At 38.3% G+C, this 21,682-nt stretch overlaps 1 protein-coding gene across 2 annotated transcripts in view; it reads left to right on the top strand.

Annotated features, from left to right (window-relative positions):
• The window catches only part of GREB1L (GREB1 like retinoic acid receptor coactivator), a 145,666-nt gene that overhangs the window by 95,416 nt on the left and 28,568 nt on the right, over nt 1-21,682 (top strand). For both annotated transcript variants that reach the window (XM_074879220.1, XM_074879213.1), the window contains 10 exons: nt 1,745-1,879; nt 3,799-3,936; nt 4,260-4,379; nt 6,095-6,232; nt 7,995-8,180; nt 12,798-13,124; nt 13,962-14,090; nt 14,680-14,814; nt 18,147-18,344; nt 20,227-20,407. In XM_074879220.1, coding sequence (XP_074735321.1) covers nt 1,745-1,879; nt 3,799-3,936; nt 4,260-4,379; nt 6,095-6,232; nt 7,995-8,180; nt 12,798-13,124; nt 13,962-14,090; nt 14,680-14,814; nt 18,147-18,344; nt 20,227-20,407 — 1,687 coding nt within the window. The remainder of the gene's footprint in view (nt 1-1,744; nt 1,880-3,798; nt 3,937-4,259; nt 4,380-6,094; nt 6,233-7,994; nt 8,181-12,797; nt 13,125-13,961; nt 14,091-14,679; nt 14,815-18,146; nt 18,345-20,226; nt 20,408-21,682) is intronic.

The raw sequence follows: 21,682 nt of genomic DNA on the forward strand, positions 1-21,682 counted from the left end.
TTTTGTGATAGAAATTAGAGCACAAGAGAATTTTGAAATATCATAGTTAAAGTTGACAGTATGGTGTGGTCATGATATTGCAGTCAGGTGTCGGATCCCCTTCTCAAAATGGTGTGGGAAGATGCAGTTCCATTGCAAAAGAGAGGTGACTGGCTGAAAACTTGGCTGAAACCTTGAACAGTATCAAAATTTCAGTTTTAGGCAGACACACGACAGGGAGAACTTAAATTCAGGTGTTGAAAGGGTGTTAAGCAAGTAGAAACAGGGTTTTACAACAGAAAGATGAACAATTTCAATAACTGGTAGTACTACAAGTTCTGCTTAGGTACCAGTGTGATGTTTAAATATATACCAGCCACATCTCTATTCATAGACAAAATTTCAAGAAAATGTATTGGAACTAGAGAGAGGAAAAAAGAGACCCAAAGCTTCTGGACAGTTTACTTTGAAGAAAGCTTTAACACTACGTATTTGCTACATCATATTTAATGAGACCAGCATTTTCCTCCAAAGCCCCTGACCTGGTGAACTATTTTGTTAGCCATTCAGCATATTTCCTGTGAACATGGACAAGGTTTTCTGATGGAGCAGCAGCAGCAGTGGCTTCTGTGTTTATTCCCCATCTCAGTTACTCTGTCTGGCAAAACAGACTTTCCCCTCCACCCTCCTTCGCCACATGGTGTGTGGCCTGAGGGTGAATGTATTTGGCAGATCAAGTTGGTCTTTGCCTTCTGTTTTCTTTACCTGGCTGTTTTACTAGGACATCTGTAAGTGAACTTAGCCTACTTTGCCTGCTTGTTTCAAACTACTTTCTGGGCAGATACTGAGTTAATATTCTTTCACTCTGGTTATAAGAATTTGGATTTGTCAGGGTATCAGCATCCCAATGTCGAATTTTTCTTGAAGTAAATTAGATATTAAATGCCTGATGTTAAAGTAGGAACCTACAAGCTGAGAGGTTTGGAATCAGTTCTGATTTACAGTTTCATACTGGGTGAGTGTTAGAATTTGTTTGTTCTTCAGTTTATCCATATATAAAATAAGGTTTATATTTTTCAGCCTTGGTAAAGTGCTCTAAGGAGTTGCTCTTTGTTAATTCATGCAAAGAATTTGGGCTCAGGTACCCTTCATTTCTTACCCTGACTTATAAATGGACATACACTTTCTGTAGCCTTATAGACAGTAGTGCTTTAAGGAGGTTATGTATTTCATTTTTTTTTCTACCCTAAGCCAAGCTCAGCTGTGTCTGACAAAGGTTCAATAACTTGTCCTTGAAAATCTCAGATGATGGAGATTCCACAACCTTTTTAGGCAACTTATTCCTTATGCTTGCTGGGGGCATGTCATGTTAGCTCTCTGCCTTAGTCTTCTCATCTGTAACATGGGATAACTGTGTTTACTTGCCTATCCCATGGCGATATTTTGAGGAGCAATGAGATAGCCCTTTCTGCAGTTAAAATATTTTTTGAGTGTATATGAATGCAAAATACTGTGGAAGAGATCAGTCATGGGTTCAATAGCTTATAAGATTCTGTAGAAACAGCCAGTTAAATGTTTGTTACAACTCCTAAAAGATACCGATACATGGTGACTTCTTAGGAGTGTAAAAAAATTGTTTGCATTATAGGCAGAGAGGAGTTTAGACAAATGTGTATGACTGTTCATGTGTATATGATACAAATTATATATGCACATATATATATAATTTCTAATCATTACTTAATTAAACAACTTATTTTCTCAGATTCTTCAGTATTCAGTCCAGCAAAATCATCTTCTGCTGTTAACTTAAGTGGAACTCAAGACCCATCCCGGAACAAGAACGTTGTGAAACCTCTGGCTCTGTCAGTACAGCTCGTAGGAAAGGCGTTTGCTGCAGGTATGGTTTTGCTCTCTAGGAGAGCTGAGAGCCAAGGGAATTATCAGCTTAACAGCCAAGAAATAAGGGACTCATCTTTTTGGTGGAAAAAGGAAAAGGAAACATTGACTAGCATTCTCCAAAACACTCATATTCTTGCAGTCCTCTGCACAGAAATTTTCCATGGCCATTACTGTACCCAAATTGAGCCACCCCTTGGCTTTCATATTGGACATTCTGGTGAAAGTGCATGTTGTATCCCTCTTTGTACTTCCTAAGATATCTAGGAGACCATAAAAGTTACTTCTTGATATCACACTGATTTTTGTCTCAGAAACTGAGAGCTGTGTGTTGTTCTGCAGTTGTAACAATATAGTTCCTCCAGATACATTTCATGGAGTTTAGTCTCATTTAAAGGAGTTTTAATATCTGTGCTGTTTTAAATATTTATTTTTGTATTGTGTGTTTCATAAGTTAGAACCCTCAGCTGTGGCATCTAAATCCCTTGCTAGTAGTCTGTTGTGATATTCTGATTGTTTATTACTTTGGCTGGTTAGTTCTTTAAGCAATGAAAAAAAATTCTAACACTTATTGCAGGGAAGTATGCGTTAATAAGAAAAAAATATAAATTTATTTGGTTTATATATGCACATGAGCATTAAGTTTTATACATGATGTATTATTTCTGCTATTTTATACAATATATAGTTATAAGTATATATTATTATGTTGTATCTGATGACTCATTAACAGTTCTTTGTGTAAAATATCCTTTCTCTTCCATACTTGTGTAAGATAATTTATCTTGCACTGAAATTACTTCCCACCATTTCAATCACTTCTGTAACAGACCCACATCCACCATATCTGTCCATACCAAATCGTTGACAGAGTAAAAATGGGGAGCTTACAATGGGCAAGTGATGTTATTCAAATTTTGCTGATTGGCTGCCTGAGAATCTTGTGCCTGAATTTATTTGGATGACTGCAGCTGGAGAGTTCCACGTTGCATTGTTTTATGCCAAATACCCACATCTCAAACAATTTCTGTTGCAGCTGATATCAGCAAGCTGCTGCACCATCTCCTGCTGTTGCTGTTGGAATATGTTCCTGGGAGCTAAATCCCTGTGGAGCTGGCAGATAACAGCAAGGAGCTGTAGTCCCCACTGGGCTCCATGTCTGCTCTCTGTGCAGTTGATGCCTTTTTTTTTTTTTTTTTCTTCTGCAAAAATTAGGCTCTGAAAAGGAATAAGAAGGAGCTCAGGAGTGTGAGGATAACTTCTTATGATCCTCTGTTGTTGTAGTTTCATTTTGTGGTGTGGATATAGTGTGTCCTGCCAGGGTGTTCAGGCTTACTGGGACTGGAGGATTGTCTTAGGCAGAGGTAGTAAAATTAAGCATGGTTTGCCTCAGTAATGCTCAGACCATGTATACTTTACAGCAACCTGCCCTGTCTTCCCTGCCCAGTCTCCTTTGCTAAGGCTTTAGATGAGAGCCCTGTAGTGAATTACTATGTATGGCACATGGACGACTGGGGAGAAAATATATAGATGCTCCAAAGTGGCTTAGAAATTTTTACAAATTGAATTCATGATGTACATTTTTTAAAATTTTCAGTGTCTAAAATAACGTGTCACAAACTTCCCAATAATTTTTGTGTGTGTGCAATTTTCTGTTTTATTCTGGTGGGGTCTGTTTTGGATTCTTCTTCATCCTATCATCCCCACCCTGAAATCTGGAGACCCTGTTTCAAGGTTAGGATTTTGCAGCCTGTGCACAAATTATTCTCTGACAAGTACACTTCATGCTTTTCCTGGAGCATGTTTCTTTCAGTCATGCATCTTGCCCTATTCTTTTGTGTCTGCATGTGGCTGTATTATTTTGTTTGTTTGTTTTGAAGATTGTCTCAAGCCACACACTCTGTATTTTATTATACTCAGCTCCTCTTTCCCTGCGTGCCACTGATGTTGCTAATGGAAACGCTAATGGAGGAAGAAATAATGTATTGAGTTCTACAGTCTCTCGGCCAATGCCTCACTCAACATCTCCAAGTCCTGGCTGTGCAGCTGGAGACCAAGGTAAAAAAACCCTTTTATTTTAAGCTGCACTGGCTGTTGACCCTGGAATTGGTGATTTTATTCTTCTTCCCATCTGTTTCTACAATTCAGTCTTTACAGATCCATTTGGTTTTTGGCATGACCTTTAATGATAATACTGTACTTTTTAACACAGTTAGCAACATTTTTCACATCATAGTCTGGCTTCATGTAAATCTAGGCGTAAACCTGTGGTGCTCTGTGACATGATACCAGCTCAACACCAATGTGAAGTGGAAACGTGGGCTGGAATCTGGTCATTTGGGAGGATGGAGTTTAGAATTATTTTTTGCTTTCCTTCTCAGTATCAATGTCCAGTTCTGGACCACCAAAGAAACGTCACCGGGGATGGTCTCCTGGGTCCCCAGTCCCTCCTCCTGGTTTAGCAGCACCTGTTCCTACAATTCGGCCTTCGTCAAGAACAGGTAAAACTCGAATAATACAGAGATGTCATTTGTAAAAATCTGTACTCAGACAGACCAGTAGTCCTGTGCTGCTTCTCTGAAGTGTTGCACAGAAGACATAACAGAGCTTGTTGAAGTAGTTAAGGACATGATGGAGAGTTTTTCAGATGCCCCAGAAAAGCATTCATGATTGCCTGGTCCTTGTTGCCATAATCTAAGATGGGACACAGGGAAAGTGAAACTATTGGGGGAGAGAGTGGAAAGGACAGATGTGAATAATAATAACAAAAATCCAAAGCTATCTAAATCCCCCAAATGTATCTCAGTTCTAAAATTGTGCAGGTGTATGGAAATGTGAACGTATTTCAAGGATTTTCATTAGTCTTCACCTTGAATGTTCTGTCTCAGTCTGGTGTGGCAAGCTACAGAAACTGTACACTCTGTTCCTGCACAGGAAAAATGGCTTTATGTAATTTTGGCTTAACAAAGGACACTGATGTCCACTAGATCATCTTCAGTTAAAAACATAAAGATTGTGAGACCAAATCTCTATTGTGCATGGAAAAGCTGTAGGAGTGATATGTAACATTATGATATGAAATAGGATTAATTTTGAGTATGTGTGAATACTCATCAATATCCATGTAGATTCCTCTTTATAATAACTATTAATAAAACTGTCCACTATTTAAACACTTTTCAGTTGTGGGATTCAGTATACTTTGTAAAGGGGAATAAACAATTACTTATTCCTGTCTCTATAGAGTGAGAGAATAAACACAAGGAAGAAAAAAAGTCATTTGTCAACATGCACAATGCATTTTTAACTGCTTTGGAGGGCTTGGATTTGAGATATTTTTGAATTAATTTTCAGAGATACTCGTCATAGGAAGAAGGGCCTACATGTGCAGGCCTGCCTACTTGAGCACCTGAAATCAGCTTTTGTAGGTTTCTAGCTTCAGACACCTGCTGCAGATACGTGATATAAGGCAATTCCCCTCCTTTTTGTTGAGTTTGTCTCCACCAATCTACTACCTCTGCTGTGTACTCCATTTTCCATGAGTCTTTTGGATAAACAGCTTCCACGACTAAAACATATGCATTCATTCACACTGCCTTTGATGCTTTTCTGTTGATGGCATTGTTTGAAAAATCTGTTGCAAGCGACCAAATGAAGTCCAAGAAATTTCTGAAGCAGACCTCACACTGAAACCTGATTACAGATTACAAAATTCTTGCATTTTGTTTCTTTTACTTGTGAAAGCTGCTTTTGCTCTTTCATGAGTAAGGCCTAATTTTTATTCTTGTAGCAACTAAGGACAGCTTTGAGATTTTGTCCTGGTTTTGTTTTTTTTATCTACATATATTCTAGGTCAGAAGTCAGAGCAGTCTCTTCCCTTATATTGAGAGGCAGTATTGAGAGGTAGCCTCTGTCTTGGAGGTGGCCTTTTGGCTTAGTACTTGGCTTTGTTTAAAGATGCATATGCAAACCTGTGTTTTCCTCTCTTGTTCCCACCAACAATACAGTGGTCAGAAAAAGTTTTATTTTAGGGGTGGGGCTACAGGAGGGTATAGGCTCTTAATTTAAATTACTTAAAACTATAGCAGGAAATGCAGAGACCTTTTGAATTTTATTACAGTTTGTGATCTGCAGTAATTTTTTTTATTTGTTCATACGGCCAAATCACAGTATGACCCTTTTAGTAATGGAAGCTTCTCTTTTCTTTATTTTATAGAGCCTCTTTTGTCAGTCCCAGTTCCTCAATCGATGTTAACTGGAATTTTACAGCCTCAACCCATCCCAGCAGGGGAGACTGTAATAGTTCCTGAAAACCTACTGAATAACTCAGGAGTCAGACCAGTGATTCTGATAGGTAAGTCTTACACTGGGGAATCAAATGATGTGTTTTGAACAAATACATGCTCCCCTAGGAGAAGGGGTTTTTTGGTTTCTTTTTGTTGGTTCTGGCATTCAGTACAATATGAAGTCAGTTTGTCATGGGTAGTTTACTTTAGTTGCTCAACATTTAAAATTGGAAATTAGGCCATTTCTGCAGAACCTGATTTACAAATGGGTCATGACTAGGTCAAATTTATACAAGACCTCTGGCAAATTGAAGTTTTGTACAAATAAGATTTTTGTAAAATCCAAAAATAGAAATATTTCCATGTAATGAAAATAGCTTTCCAGTGTAAACAACTTACAAAACATGCAAATATTTCCTGCAGCATTTATAGTCCAGATCTTGAAGCCCAGGGATTCTGCATGAGAACCAGAAAAATTGATTTGAACTGAGTAATCAGAAGTAAATCATACTAACTTTTTGTCTTTTATAGTCCATACTTCTTGTAAGCAACTGAGATAACAGATCAGGCTTTTAAAATCATTCAGCTGTATAAAGTACATTATTAACCCTTAAAAAGACATTGCTTTTACTACAGAAGTATGACTCATAATGTGAATATCCCTTTCAATCTGAGCTATTTGGGCATACTATATAATAAAAGATGGGTCAGCTAGTACTGCCAAAATTTTGATGAGTGATTTTTTGACTCTAAATTTTTTCTCAGTCCAGCATAGTACAGATGGTTGTATAAAGTAGCTCCAGTGTTAACAGAACATGCCTTTCAATACAATCTGTGGAATAATTTATCATTCCTGAAGAAATGGAGAAGTTCTCCAAATCCTCAGTTGCACAGATAATCATAATACACACAATTCCCAGAGAATTAACAGGACCATCTACACTTGTAAATCCATCAAGGATAGGGTTACACTTCTTCTGGTTTGTTTTGCTTAGTGTTGTTTCCTGGAAGCCTATTCTAAAGCTCTAGCATGGTGCTCTAACGGTTTTCAGAGAAACACCTCCTTATTAAAGATGAGGGTGCCTACACTCATCAGCTTAAGTGCAAACTGAATGCAGCCCTTAGGCTCTTGGAGAGTTGCCAGTGAAGTCCTCAGTTAGGCTAAATGTTAGTGGCCCTGAGAAACAGCATCCTATTAATAGTACAGAACCAGATGTACCCAAATGGATGTGTTTGGCAAAATCTGTGTGGAAATTCTTTTAAAATGAAAACATTCTCAAGGAAAAAAGAAGTTAGCCTGTGGTCATGTGCTTTACCTTACAGAACAGCATGTTTAGTTGTTGATGTTTATCTAACCTGTTTATGAAAACAGAATGGAAATGTCACAAAAAATTGAAGTCAATCACAGCAATACCACAGTGGCTGAATGAATGCTGATGTGACCTACGCTGCTTTTGTTATGTTAAGATCAATGTACTTTTGCTTCCACTGATTTCTCTTTTTTGTACACTATATTATGGAGAATCTGTATTTAAGGTCAGGGTAAGACCCAAATAGGTAATATTCCCATCTGTATTTGGATAACAATAATTATCCTGGTGGTATGCAGTTACTGTTAGTTTTTGCAAGTCTGCGTGATCACTTGTAAAATACAGCAAAGGATCACTGACCTATCATCTCGTTTATTTTGTAAGCAATTATAATGCCAAGAACAGTCACTGATGCAGTATATTTTGCAAGATAATATTAAGAAGTTTGAAAATGTATACATGTGCAAGATGTGGCATATTTTGTGAATTTCTGGCTGGGTTTTTGTTTCTTTTATCAAAGGTTATGGCACTTTACCTTATTTCTATGGAAATGTCGGTGATATTGTTGTAAGTCCCTTGCTGGTGAATTGCTACAAGATTCCACAGCTGGAAAACAAGGATTTGGATCTTTTGGGTTTGACCAGCAGTCAGCTGCTAAGTGTGGAGAATATGATACTTTTAACTATTCAGTATCTTGTCCAACTAGGTAAGCAATTTGTCATAAGCGCTTGTTTTTATTTGTGATTGTCCTTTTTTCTCCCCACCCTCTTTATGTCCGTTTCAGAGCCAATTTTCTGACTATTTTTGTGTCTGGAAGAGGTAAGTGGCTCCATCTAGTGTGTGTGACTTTGCTACTTTGTTCATCAGACTGAAGAAGTGAAGTGAATTTAAAGGCTGATACTGCTTCTGCTCTCCATATGGGGATTGACCAGGTCACCTTTGTGAAAATGGATTTGCAATGCAGATAACTCATTTGCTTAGGGTATCAAACCATCAGTTATCACAGCTCGTTCTAAGGACACTCAGTCTGTTTTATTCAGTTTTGTGACAAATGCTGGCAGATGTGTGATGGTCATCATTGTTCTAGTGACAGCACCGTTTACATGAAAACCACATTTGTTATTCAGACTAAGGCAAGTGATTCCGTGAATATCTCATTCTTGTAAATGTTTTTGAAATGGACTCTTTGCAAGTTTGAGAGCAAACGAGCAAACGGCATTTTCTTTCTCTTATTGCAGGTCCAGATGTTTTTCCCTACCTTAGAGTAAAAAGCAGCAGTATTAACAGTAAGGTTTTAGAAATTAAAGAATAATACAGGACAGTGTTGGGAAACTTCTCACAGCAGTCTCAGTCTTAACTTCTGTATTTGAAAAGATGCTGCTTATCATGGAGGAGTGTGAAATGACTTTTGTGAAGAGCACACTGCTTTTCCTGTACTGGGTTTCTGCTAGGGCATCTGTAATACCTAATGGTATGAAATGTGCAAATGTTTCAAAAGAAGCACAACTGGTGATAACCCTATAATTTGGGAAGCAAATGTGCTCTCTGCAGGTTTCACCCATGGGTTTTTAATGCTTTGCTCTTCTCCCTTGATGCAGTCCTGTTACAGACAGGAAGGAGGCCATCTTCTCTGTAGTAATACTAAGTGACCTGTTTGCTTTATTTATCATTCTCTGCCTCAACGGTCCATTGGTTGCCGTGTTAGAACTGACAGAGAGTTTCTTTATTTTTTACAGGCTGAGCGTTTTTCTGTTGCCCTTCTCTCAGTGGGCTTAAATTTGTTGTTTGAGCTTTTCATCTTCATTGGAAAGTTTGTAGAGTCTGCATGTTAAAACCAGCTGCTTCAGTTCTGGATCGATAGAGGCAGCTTGCAAATTTCCCTCAGAGAAACATGTAGCCAGCTGATACAGCATGTCCAATTAAACTATTTATTGAAACTTATCAAGTCAGTGAACCACACTCCATGAGCAAATCCAACCTTAGTCTATACTTGCTGCAACCTAGAAGAGGCTTCATGCAAAGCTTCTGGAACTGAGCTGGGCTGTGTCTAGTGGGCACCCTGCCTTCAGTATAAAGTTGTTTGTTCCCTTGTTAGCAGGTGTTTAGTTTGGCTTTTTTTCTTAGCTGTGCAAAGCTGAATTGTTTTCCATTTGGCCGTATGTGGATGATGGGTGTCAGCATTGGGATCAAAACATGTTTGCCGGTTTGAATATTGCTACAAATTTAAAACTGTTGGAATTGTGACAGTTGCGCTGAACTGTAGCCTTTATCACATTTTGTAAAATCAAAGCAGATTAAAGGTGGTTGGAGGGCAGCCAACTTCAAAAGTTTTTGACGAGGAGAAGAGACAAATACGCACATAAATTAACAGTTTATTCATGTGAGCCTCTTTTTTTCTTGAGAAAGTAGGACTAAAAAGTTATTCTTTTTTCCAGAGTATATTGTGAAAGAGCAAGATAAAGGCAAAGATAAAAAAGCAGACAGAAGAATGAAATAACAAGTCTTGCCTAATTCTTTTAGATCTCACTACTTGTACAGAATATGTTTGCAGATGATTGTGATCACAGATCATAAGAATATTATTTATGAAAGTGCTCTTTTTTTGAAAAAAGATATATCTGAGTATTCCTTTCAGTTTCCCTGTAAGAGTATGGCAACATTATTAACTGTAGGATAATGCTCTTGTGTTTTCAGAAATCAGTTGAGCAATCTCACAATGATATTACAAATCAAAGCAACCAAAATAAGTGCATTTCCGACGCTTTCATTTTAAACCTACTATGAAGACTATACTCAGTTAAAGCTGTGATTGTGAGCCATAGCATTGCTATAAATAAATTCCACTGACTGTCATAAAGGAATAAGTAAAAAATGATCGAGGTGTGTTTGATTTCAGTGGGTTTTTACAGTCTGTCTCCTGTACTTATTCAGATTTCACATTTGTTATCTTTGGCAGCATTCATAGTGAAGTATTCTCAAGCTTTGTTTTTATACCTCAAAATGCCGTATGGGTTACATTCTGTCATTTGTAATCATCTGCTTTTTACTGTTACTACAAACACAATTCCATCCTATGTAGTGCTAAGGTCTGTGTTTTGGTTTTTCAGCTAGAAGAGATTTCTGGACCTTCTGTTAACTACCTGTTTAGAATTATATAAAATCATTCTCCTTCCTCTTGTTGTGGTACACTTGAATTGCTTTGACTATGTGTATGCCATGACACCAGAGGTGTTTTGTAGCTTCAATATTTGAATGGAAATGCAGACTCAAGGCAGGAACAAGCCTCTGTCTTCACTGGAAGGGATATTCAGACGCTCAAATCAAGAGGTTATCAGAGCAATTCTCCTGGTCTTAGGTGGTTGGAGGAGTAGACGCCATGAAATGTGTCTACCCCAAATTTGAATATGTTGTCTTAAACTACAGGTGCTTTTGGAAGCATAACTGTGTTCATAAGGTCTTTTTCAGATATTAGTCTTTTATGGTATTACTTGTTTTGCAGTTTTGTTTTCTGAAGTCAAGATGATCCTTTGCATACTAATTTCTGTAGAGAAGCTTCCAAATATTCCCTTTTAACCTGATAGATTCCTGTATATGTATTTATGAAACTGTTCACAATCAAAATCAATATCTATCATTTTGTCTTCCATCTCATCCGATTTTAGTTCCATTATTTTTCTGGATAGTTCTGAAGAAAGACTGCTGTGAGTCAGGCCTGCTATTAAACACTTGATTAATATAAAAATATTTCCTAATCAGTGACTTTTTGATAACTATTTTTTAAAGTTTTTCTCTTATAAATCATCTGAATGAAATTCTGTATGTTCTTATACAGAAGTCTTTCCATCTGTACAATTATTTTCATTTTCTTGGATTCATGATGACCCCTGTGTCTAGAGCCTGTCTCTTAAGTAACTTTCCTCAATCAGAAAAAGCTTGCTTTTATTTCTTTTAGTGTATAACATCTTTTTTGTTGTGGTTGATATATTGTAAATAGAATTTATTTCTACCGAAGATTTATTTCTGTCAATAAATGTCTGGTTTTTTCTGTTTCGAGATCTTCAAAGACCTAGAATGCATGATGCTTTCTTAGAAGGGAAAAGCAAATATATTTCCAAAAAAGAGAACGATAAAGAGAGAATTATGCCCATGCTGCATTACATTAGACTCATCAGAACTTTTCCGTTTGCATCAAAAATGAAAACAGCTTTGCATTTACAAGTCTATAGTTGTCCTACCATCCTATGGTACTTGAATGGTGATACTCTCCATATGTTACTTGTCAAAAAGGCAAAATGACAACAGGCGGCAGTTTTTACAGATTCTGTACTATAGATTGTTTACCCACTCCCTGCCCTGCTTCTCACACAACCTTTCTGTTTGCTTTTTTTTCACTGTCCTTTTTCCTTGCTGTCTTTGGCCCTGAGAGAAAACATAAAACCAAAACCAGCATTTCACATATCTCTGGTATTTAAGCCCCCCCTTTTTGTCATAGAAAAGCAAGCTGCTGAAGTGTGAAGCTGTCTCCTTTGGCACTGACATGAGATCTTGGCAATTTAAGTTACAGTTACTTTTTACTCTGTGTTCGTGAATATTTTCTGTTCCTGAGTGTCTTTGACAATGAGACAAATCTCACTGAGCAAAATGTTAATTGAAGCTGAGTTGGGGGACTGATGCTAAGATAGGATAGCTTATATTTCTATTTTCCAATTCAAGTTCACAATACAATTTGCAAAGTCTGGGGAATGTAAATCTAAAGTTGCATATACCTCTTTACATTAGAAGTTTGAAGATTTGCTAAATTAGTCTAATTTAATTAAAGTAAAAGAAGACATTAAACATGTTTATTTGTATCCATGCTTAATTTACTAGTATGGGTGATGAGAAAAAACAAAATGAAGACCTCTTGACAGACTTTCTTATACTGCATGGCTGCGATTAGACTGCAAGGATAAGCATTTGGGGTTTCTGTTGTAAAAACATATGGAGGCTACATGATTAATCCTTCTGTTTCAGGCAAAAGGCACGTATTTTTCCCACTCCCTTGTGTGTCCCACTAATTTCTGAAGGTGGAGAAGCTAGGAGTGAGATGGAATACCACATTGTTTAAAAAATAAAGTAGTAAGGGAGATGGTGGGAGAGAGAGGCTTCTAATATGAAAAATGAAGAATAAGCCATGTGGGTAGATATCCACTGAGTAGCAAGTGGGTTTTGTAAAAGTAAAAAATATGGTGAAGGAGCTTGTCAGATCAAGACAGACATGATTATTCCCGGTTCAATAACATTTTGATACGAGATACTGTTGTTCTGTTTGCTTTCAATGTAGGTCCTGACCAGATACCCCTGAGGGAAGAATTTGAGCAGATCATGTTGAAAGCTATGCAGGAGTTTACTCTCAGAGAGCGATCCTTGCAAATGAGTGCACAGTGTATCTCTGTGTCACCAGGTCAACTCCCTTGGCTTGCTAGGTTAATCGCCAGCGTGTCCCGGGACCTCGTGCACGTGGTTGTTACCCAGAATTCGCTGGCAGAGGGCATCTCAGAGACCTTGAGGTCTCTCAATGAAATGAAACATCAGCAAAAGCTACCAGATTATGTAGTTGCCATTTGTGCATCAAAGATAAGAGGAAATGAATTCTGCGTAGTAGTCCTAGGTGAGTATATTTGCAGTATGCTTCAAATACCAATGCAATTTTGCTGAATTAATTTTCTTGAGTCGTTGGTCCAGCTTTTAAATACCTTTTGTTCTTTTTACTCTCCTTTGCATTGTTACACTGCAATGTCACGATTTACTATTCCTCTATCAAGACCTGGAGTACTGATATCCATGAGGATCTAGAAAAATAGCTGTATGCTAGTCATTAATACTTCTTGAGAGGCCTGAGAATTTATTGTTTGTGTGGCTACCTTAGAAGTGACCTAGTGACGAAATAGTTGGTTTGTCTTTCTCTGCTTTCTGTAACAGCTGTGCTATTTTACATGGCAATATTGGATTGACCACAGTCTTCTGCAGACCACTGTAAAACAGAACATCCTTTTTATCCTTTTTACCATGTTGATTTTCAGATTTCTCATTGGTGCATGCATGAGTGTGTCTGGATGGAAGTGAATTTTGACTAGTCATCTTTCCTTTGTAGGCAGATAAATCAGTAATGTCAATTTTTTACTTTTTTTCACACTAGGGATAATTACTTTTTCATATTTACCCAGAATCCTCCATCCCATCTAGGTACAAATACTTATTTTTCATATCATTCATCACCCAAGTGTGCAAAACTATGGGCAACAGCTTGCAAAGGATGTGCTAAACTGATATAACTGATTCTCCTGTCACTAGCAAAATAGATTTGAGACTGCTCTCCCAGTCTACTGAGTAGTGGAGAGATCCATGACTGAAGATCAGCATGCCTCACACTTCTAGGATGAAAAGGTTATGTTGATAGTGCACTGTATTAAAGATTGCTCTCACTTTTTTCTCCCCTTTTCTCCAGGTCAATATCAATCTAGGGCACTTGCAGAAAGCATGCTCACCACCAGTGAATTTTTAAAAGAGATCAGTTATGAGCTCATCACAGGGAAAGTTAGTTTCCTGGCATCACATTTCAAAAATACATCTCTAGGTGAGTGATCCTAAGAAACAGAAGTTCTAGCCAAGACAGTAATTTCTTTTGGGTCGGTGTGTCTCCTGTTCAGCGTTTAAAGCTCACACAAACACAGCTCTGCCCTCTTCACCAAGAGGCATTCTTTCCTTCTCTCCATTCACTGTATGTGAAGGAGCGCTCATCTCCTTCACCCGTGCACTGCGAGTTACTCATCCTGTGGCAACACGTTTTTAACACTGTTTATACTGCTGAATGTGACGGCAGGGCACCCATAAGTGCATGAGTCTTTTCTTGTTTGTGCTTTTAGCACAGGTTTTTGATGTTTTACAGTGTGTGTTTCTTTGTAATCATCAGATGTCACCGCAAGCTGTAAAGGCACAGAGCTGATATTATTCAGCTGTGCTTTCTTTTCTTGGAATTCATTCAACTGGCAAATCAGTAAATAAAAGAGAAGAATATTCCCCCTCCCTCTCTTCCATATATCTCCAGTCCACTGCCCCTTCAGAGATTCGACATCAACTATGTGAGAACATGTGTGTATGTAATGTTCTACATCATTTGTCTGAAACAGCTTCCAGATAATTTGGTGTTGCTAATTCTTATATAGGTGATGATTTGGACAAGCTGCTGGAGAAAATGCTACAGCAGCGAGGGGAAAGTGTCATTATTCCTTTTAATGGAGATGTTAGCGAGTGTGTGTCATCTCAGGAGGCAATCGCCATGGTTTCTACGCAAGAACCAGGTAGCTTTTTTTACATGCGAGCTGTGAAATAAGTGAGTAGTTTGTTAAATGTCAAAATGCATGTGTCTCAGAAGAGTCTGAGGGCACAGCTGCCATCAGTGTGCCAGCTTTCAGATATTAATACTGCCAGCTGAATGTCTCAGACAGAAAATCTCTGTAGTAACCTTCAGCAACTTTTTTCCCCTGTGTTTTATAATTCCTTAGCTGAAATATGGGATCTTCTGTTATGCACTAGGCAGAGTAGAGAAGATGTTCCTTTGTAACGTTGGCAGCGTGGACTCATCTCACCCTTTTGCACCTAGAAAAGGAATGTAACCTTGGGCGTAAGGCAGAGAACTGTGTTCTCATTCTGAACTCCCCAGGTGTCTTCCTGTTTCTTAACTTCGATATTCCTCACTTTCCACATGTAAAATGGTAATAATATGTACTACAGACTTGTGCTCTGAGGCTTAAGCTTTGAGAGAAAGTATTTTAAGATCTGGGACTGAAAATGCTAAGCAAGTGTAATGTATAATTTTCTTATTTGAGATGTGTCTTATTCCATGTAATGTGATGAGATACCTAGGTGCAAAAGATGAGCTGGGATTGCCTGCCTAGAAATGCTAATTGTCATTTTCCATTTTTGGAATTCTTTCATTATTTAGACTTCTAACCATACTTTCCTTTTCATATGACAGTAATGGTAAAAGATGCACTCATCTGTTGTGAACACTGAGATTCTTTTAGGTCTAGTATCAAAGCAAATTCAACCTCCGGTAAAGGTTTTTTACTGTGATAGAAAGGTATGCTCATGATTTATGGTATTTAGCTTAAATGTATCATCCCAGTGTTAGATCTGAATGAAAGCAAGGTGGTTTATAGTCTCCACATGGATCAGGAGATCCAATTAGGAAGGCTGCCAGATACTTTGTTCTGGCACCCCCAGAACAAGAAGTCTTGAGCTTCCTCACAGGATTAATTTGAAGGAAGAATGATCTTTTGATTCTGTTATTTTTTTTTGTTCTTACTATGTAATGATGCGCAGCGGTACTTTCTTAAACCTTCATGTTTTCTCAAACAATTATTCTGAGCTAGTTCTGTCTTTAAAATATGGCTGTACAATGATTGAAGCTACTGGGAATCTGCCTGAATTAAAAAAAAAAAAAGGAGAGGTAAGTCTCCTAGGCAGTGAGAGGGGACCATTGTCCTGTAGTAGATCTACAGAAATAAACACTGAGGCAGGTCTGAGCAGGAGATAAGTGCACACACACAAACACAAATGTGTCTATATAAAAGTAACATACCGGATTTTTGCCCCAAACACCTTCCAATTTTCATTTAAATTGCAAGATTTTATGAAGTGGCTTATTACTTTAAAAAGCAACAATAGTTCTTGTGTATTAATTTCGCAGTAGGTTTGGATTTTTTCTTTACTTTTTTAAGAAATTTTCCTTAGGTAATTTTTATGATAAGCAGTCCATTAATCAGAATTTAATTTGTAGTAGAAAAACTGACATAAACAAAAACTGTAATGGCATTACAGGATTTAATTTGGTAATCTGCAAGTAGAAAATATGCAGGGGCTAGTGAAACATGGATTGTTGGGCATAGAATTTACCTACTGGAAATACTGAAGTAAAGGAACATATTTTTATTTGAGGAAACATGAATGCTCTGGTACGTGCCTATAGAAAGCAAAACTCCAATCCCACAGTTCTCTTTATTAAGTTCAAATAAATATGAGACTAAAATTTTGTTTAAAATCAAGAAACCTCCAAACAAATAAATGCTCCCCCCCACCCCAGTACTTGAGATTTATTGCCTAGGCATGTTGCCCATCTTCCCTGTGCAGTGTATCATAGTTTGGGTTGGAAGGCATCTTTAAAGGTGATCTAGTCCAAACCCCCCTGCAATGAGCAGGGACTTCTTCAACTAGATCAGGTTGCTCAGAGCCCCATCCAACCTGGCCTGGAATGTTTCCAGGGAGGGGGCATCCCCAACTTCTCTGGACAACCTGTTCCAGTGCCTCACCACTCTCATTGTAAAAAATTTCTCCCTTATATCTAGTCTGAATCTACCCTCTTTTAGTTTAAAATCTTTACCCCTTGTCCTATCACAACAGGCCCTACTAAGAAGTTTGTCCCCATCTTTCCTGTAGGCCCCCTTTAAGTACTAGAAGGCCACTATAAAGTCTCCCCAGAGCCTTCTCTTCTCCAGGCTGAACAACCCCAACTCTCTCAGCCTGTCCTCATAGGGGAGGTGCTCCAGCCCCCTGACCATCTTTGTGGCCTCCTCTGGACCTGCTTAAGCAGGTCCATGTCTTTCTTATGCTGGGGGCTCCAGAGCTGGACACAGGACTCCAGGTGGGGTTTCACAAGAGTAGAGAAGAGGGGAAGAATTCCTCCCTCAACCTGCTGGCCACACTTCTCTTGATGCAGCCCCAGATACAGTTGGCTTTCTGGCCTGCGAGTGCACGTTACCAGCTCATGTTGAGCTTTTCATCCACCAGTACCCCCAAGTCCTCCTCTGCAGGGCTGCTCTCAGTAATTACTATCAGTCAGTATATAGACATACGGCTATCTCAGTGCTGACTTAGAGCGGGGCTCAGTACTTCAGAGGAGAGCTGATGTACAAACGAACTCCAAACTGACCTGCCGTCCTGTTAGAGTCTTTTTGGCAAGGTCACCAATGCAGGCTTAGTTTCCTCAGAATAATAGGTGTGCGGGCACTCATGCCATTGTGCCCTGAGCACAGCAACCTCAGCACTCAGCAGCCTCAACACCCATGGCTGGTTCTCGCAGCAGGAGTGATGAAGGGGTGTTCCTGAAGCAGTGCAAGTTTCAGGAGGAGATCAGAGCTATGTGTGTATATGTATATACACACAGGCACACACATTTTTTTATATATATACACATTATATATATATTTTTAATACATATACGTGCATGCATATTATGTACGTGTTGGCTCATTTAACAGAATGCATTTCACTACATTAGCATTGAGGCTTCCTTGGGTTGCACTGCGAAAAATCCTCAAAACACCTAGCGCATTTAAAAAATGGGCAGTGCTGTACTTGAGGTCTGATATGTTTTGATCATATTTTGATCAAAAAAAGGAAGTTGACATTTGTAATCTGTACCCATTTCTGAGAATCTAAATCACTTGTATCCCTCATCTGGGTGGGATGTGACACCAGCTCTCTAGAGTGTTGAGATTTATTCTGGTGATAATGACTTTTTTTCTTGTAATAGAGGGTAGGCTATTTGGAGGGTCATGCTTATTGGGGGGGTGGGAAAGTAAACATGTTTCTTGTTGTGTTTTGTTTTCTTTTTCAAACAAACACACTCTAGATTTGGATGTTGATACCTTCCAAATTTACCAGCCACAGCTTACAGTTGCCAGAAAGCTCTTGTCCCAGGTTTGTGCTATTGCAGACAGTGGCAATCAGAGCCTGGATCTGGGCCACTTCAGCAAAGTAGACTTCATCGTTATAGTTCCCCGTTCAGAAGTTCTGGTGCAGCAGACGCTTCAACGGATTCGACAATCAGGTAAAAGGGAGGGGAGGGAAAAGAGAGTGTTAAACCCAAGTATGTGATGTTATTACATCATATCTGGTATAAATGGAGAAATTGCTTCAACATGTATTTTGCATGTCCAATATTATCTCCATTAGTTGATATCATTGATGAATTCTGAATATCTTCCTTTCATAAACTGGGCCCAAGCTGTGCCATGTAAGTGGCAAAAGAAATTGCCATATTCATGCAGGTCGGAGTGATGTATGACCTGGAGAAGCATTCAGCTGTCAAGAGAGGGAGGGGGTGAGCAAATGCTCATCCACTTCAGATCTTTCATTCCCTAGACCTGTTAGTGCCATTTGTTCAGGTACATATTTGTGCATATGCTCTCATATGTATTAGCACAGATGTATGAGCAGGAAGCTCACTTATTAAGTAGATAAATGCCTGAGTAACACATGCACATTGGCAGACAATAATTGCCATGCTGATTCAGATGGTGAGTTTTCTTGTGGGGGATCCTGTGTCTGACTGTGGCAGGTACCAAATGCTTCAAGAGGAACAAGAAAGCTTTAGTGGACAGGTTATGGAATATGTCTCACTTGAGATAACTCCCTCTGTTGTCCACTCTGTTAGTGACTGACGTGTATCCAGAAAAGCATAAGTGATTCTCTGTGGAGAAAATTACTGTCTAATAGAACTAAGTACTATCCATACAGATGTTCGGTCCTTTTTAACTCTTGAACTCTGATACCTGGAGTAATGAAGTCCTTAGGATAGTTGTGCGTTTAGGATTTTTTTTTTGTCAGCAGAACATTTTCTTTTTCCTGCCTTCAGCTTTATCTAGTAATTCCTTGTCTTTGCATCTGAAGAACATGAATATGAGCTTCTGCTGTAATGCATCTATGAGTGCTTTTGGGTAGCTATTGGCTTTTTTCCCTTATTTTCTGTTCTGAACTAAACAGTCCCACACTTTTTGGTTGCAGATATGCCGATATTGCTCAGTGTTGTGGTCCATCTCTGTTTTTTTTCTCTGCACTATTTTACTAGTAAAATGAAGATAATAAAATAGATTACTTGAAGTATGGGTTTCTTTTCCTTTCTAACATAACTTTATGGGGTTTTTTGTTCCATTCCTTATTTCTTCAGACATTTTATTTACCTAACTTGCTGCTACACTAAACCAGAGCTTTTCTGATATCTCTTAACAGGGTTTCACATTTATTTTATTCAAATGAATGTTTTTTTAATTTATTTTTATAATAATTTTTTAAAATCATTAAGATCCTGGCAAATACATAGTTGACCCACATTTTGCAGTGGCTTATTGCTACTTTAATTCAAATGGTGTTCAAAGCTATATACATTACATCATGCATACTTTGTGAATATGATAGCAATTGATCATTACAAAGACTGCTAGAGAGTGTTGTATTGACAGTAACATTGAAGCAGGGCATGAAAAAAAACATACGATATTAGTGAGTGTCAGTTTTTATATAAATCTATGATTTTTTGCAAAGGAAAGGTCAGGATAACTTTTTCTGACTCAAGCAGGATTAATATATTACCTAAATGTGGACAAGTTTGGCCTAGGATCATGGAGCACAGCCAACTGAGCACTGAGCTGGAAAATTTTGTGGAGGTCTGAAGGGTTTTTTTTTTACTTTTGGTAATGTGAGAAGTCTTTGAAAGGTCTTCAGGTACTTTTTGGAGGAAATCCAGAAGCCAGGAAGCACATTTTGGGCTCCATTGTGAGAGAAAATGCATGCGGGTAACATCTTCTTACTAGGGTCTATCAGTGATTTGTCTAAGTCCTGATACTGGTGGACAAGTGGCAACCTACTGTTGGCACTTCGTTTTTGGATGCACTCAAAGGAAAAGGTGTTTGTTGTATTCTTCTTTCTGACAGGTGTCCTTGTGGACTTGGGCCTAGAAGACAATGGCACAGCTTATCAGAGGGCCGAGAAATACGTGGTTCGGCTAGACAATGAGATTCAAACAAAGTTTGAAGTTTTCATGAGAAGAGTGAAGCAGAATCCCTATACACTGTTTGTGCTGGTTCATGACAATGCCCACGTGGATTTAACAAGGTAGCTGTTTCAATCTACCAAAGGAAAACCATCCTCTCCCAGTATCTTTCAGTTAGGTTTTTCAAAAGACTTACATCTTAGACATCCTATGCTTTCTCTAGGCCTAAACCATTTTGTGCCTCAAAATCAGGAATAATCTTTTTTGCTTGCTCATGGTATTTGTTAACTAATTCTGATTAAGTTGAAGATAGGTGAGACTAGTTTCAGATTATTGGATCCTTAACAAGACTGACTGTTACCAGTATGTGCTATGGTACTGAAGTCCAGGAAGAAGCGCTGCATTTTGCAACTTTCTTTGTTGTTCTTGTCTTTTTTTCCTATTACCCTCCTTTTTCTCTACTCAAACCCAATTCTCTCCCATGTTCACAAGCCAGTTGTTTTAATTTATGTTTTTATCCTTGATGATAGTGCTGTTTGTAGTATGAGAAGGCTTACAGACATTTAACTGCATCGTCTGAAAAATGCCCTAGCTGCTCTAAGAAAAGGATTTAAAAAACAGCTGTATTGGATTTTTCCAGCATTAGGTCTAAACACAACAACACATACGCACATGTTCAGAAGCATTTCTTCACACTGAATCACAACTTTACTATGGAAGAAGAAAGAAATAAATAAAGCTAATTATTCTGCTCCTGTTCCATGAGTAAACTGAGGAGAATAATCTTAATGTGATTTAAACATGGTGCATAAGGTTGTGGGATTCATTTTATGTTATTCAGAGATAATAATAAACAAAATACTTTCCTTGAAGGACAGCTGAAAATAGATAAAAGCAACATTCTTTCTACTTTATCCTCCCCATCACATTTTTGTTACTGTCTTTGCTGTACTCTGAATTTGGAATTCCTGAATATATCCTGGGGGTAAAGGGAATTCCAGGAGCTGGAAATCAGAACATCCGTAGACTTTCAGGTTCCCCAGACTTTTGGAAATGTGTTGTTTCAGGCTGGAAAATCCACTGGATTTTGTAAAATTGTTACTATAGCCCATCCCCACAGCTCATGGAACAGTGTTTCTCAGTGAGAGGGATTTCATCAGCTTTGGCTTATTTTTGGTTTCCTCCATCTGATGTTCTTTTAAATTGGCACACTAATTCACCTTCTCACTGTCAACAGATTTTGGTCCTTTATTTATTTTTTTTCCCCTGTTGCCTGAGTCTACCCACAGAGAACACTCAAATGGTTTTGACATCTTTCCCCCTTCCAAAGAGATTTTTGAGCTGTGATTCTCAGTGCCATGGTCATTTGGGATTTTTCTGCAGGAAGAGAGTAATCT

The sequence above is a fragment of the Strix uralensis genome, chromosome 1, assembly GCF_047716275.1.
Source record: "Strix uralensis isolate ZFMK-TIS-50842 chromosome 1, bStrUra1, whole genome shotgun sequence".
NCBI lineage: Eukaryota > Metazoa > Chordata > Aves > Strigiformes > Strigidae > Strix > Strix uralensis.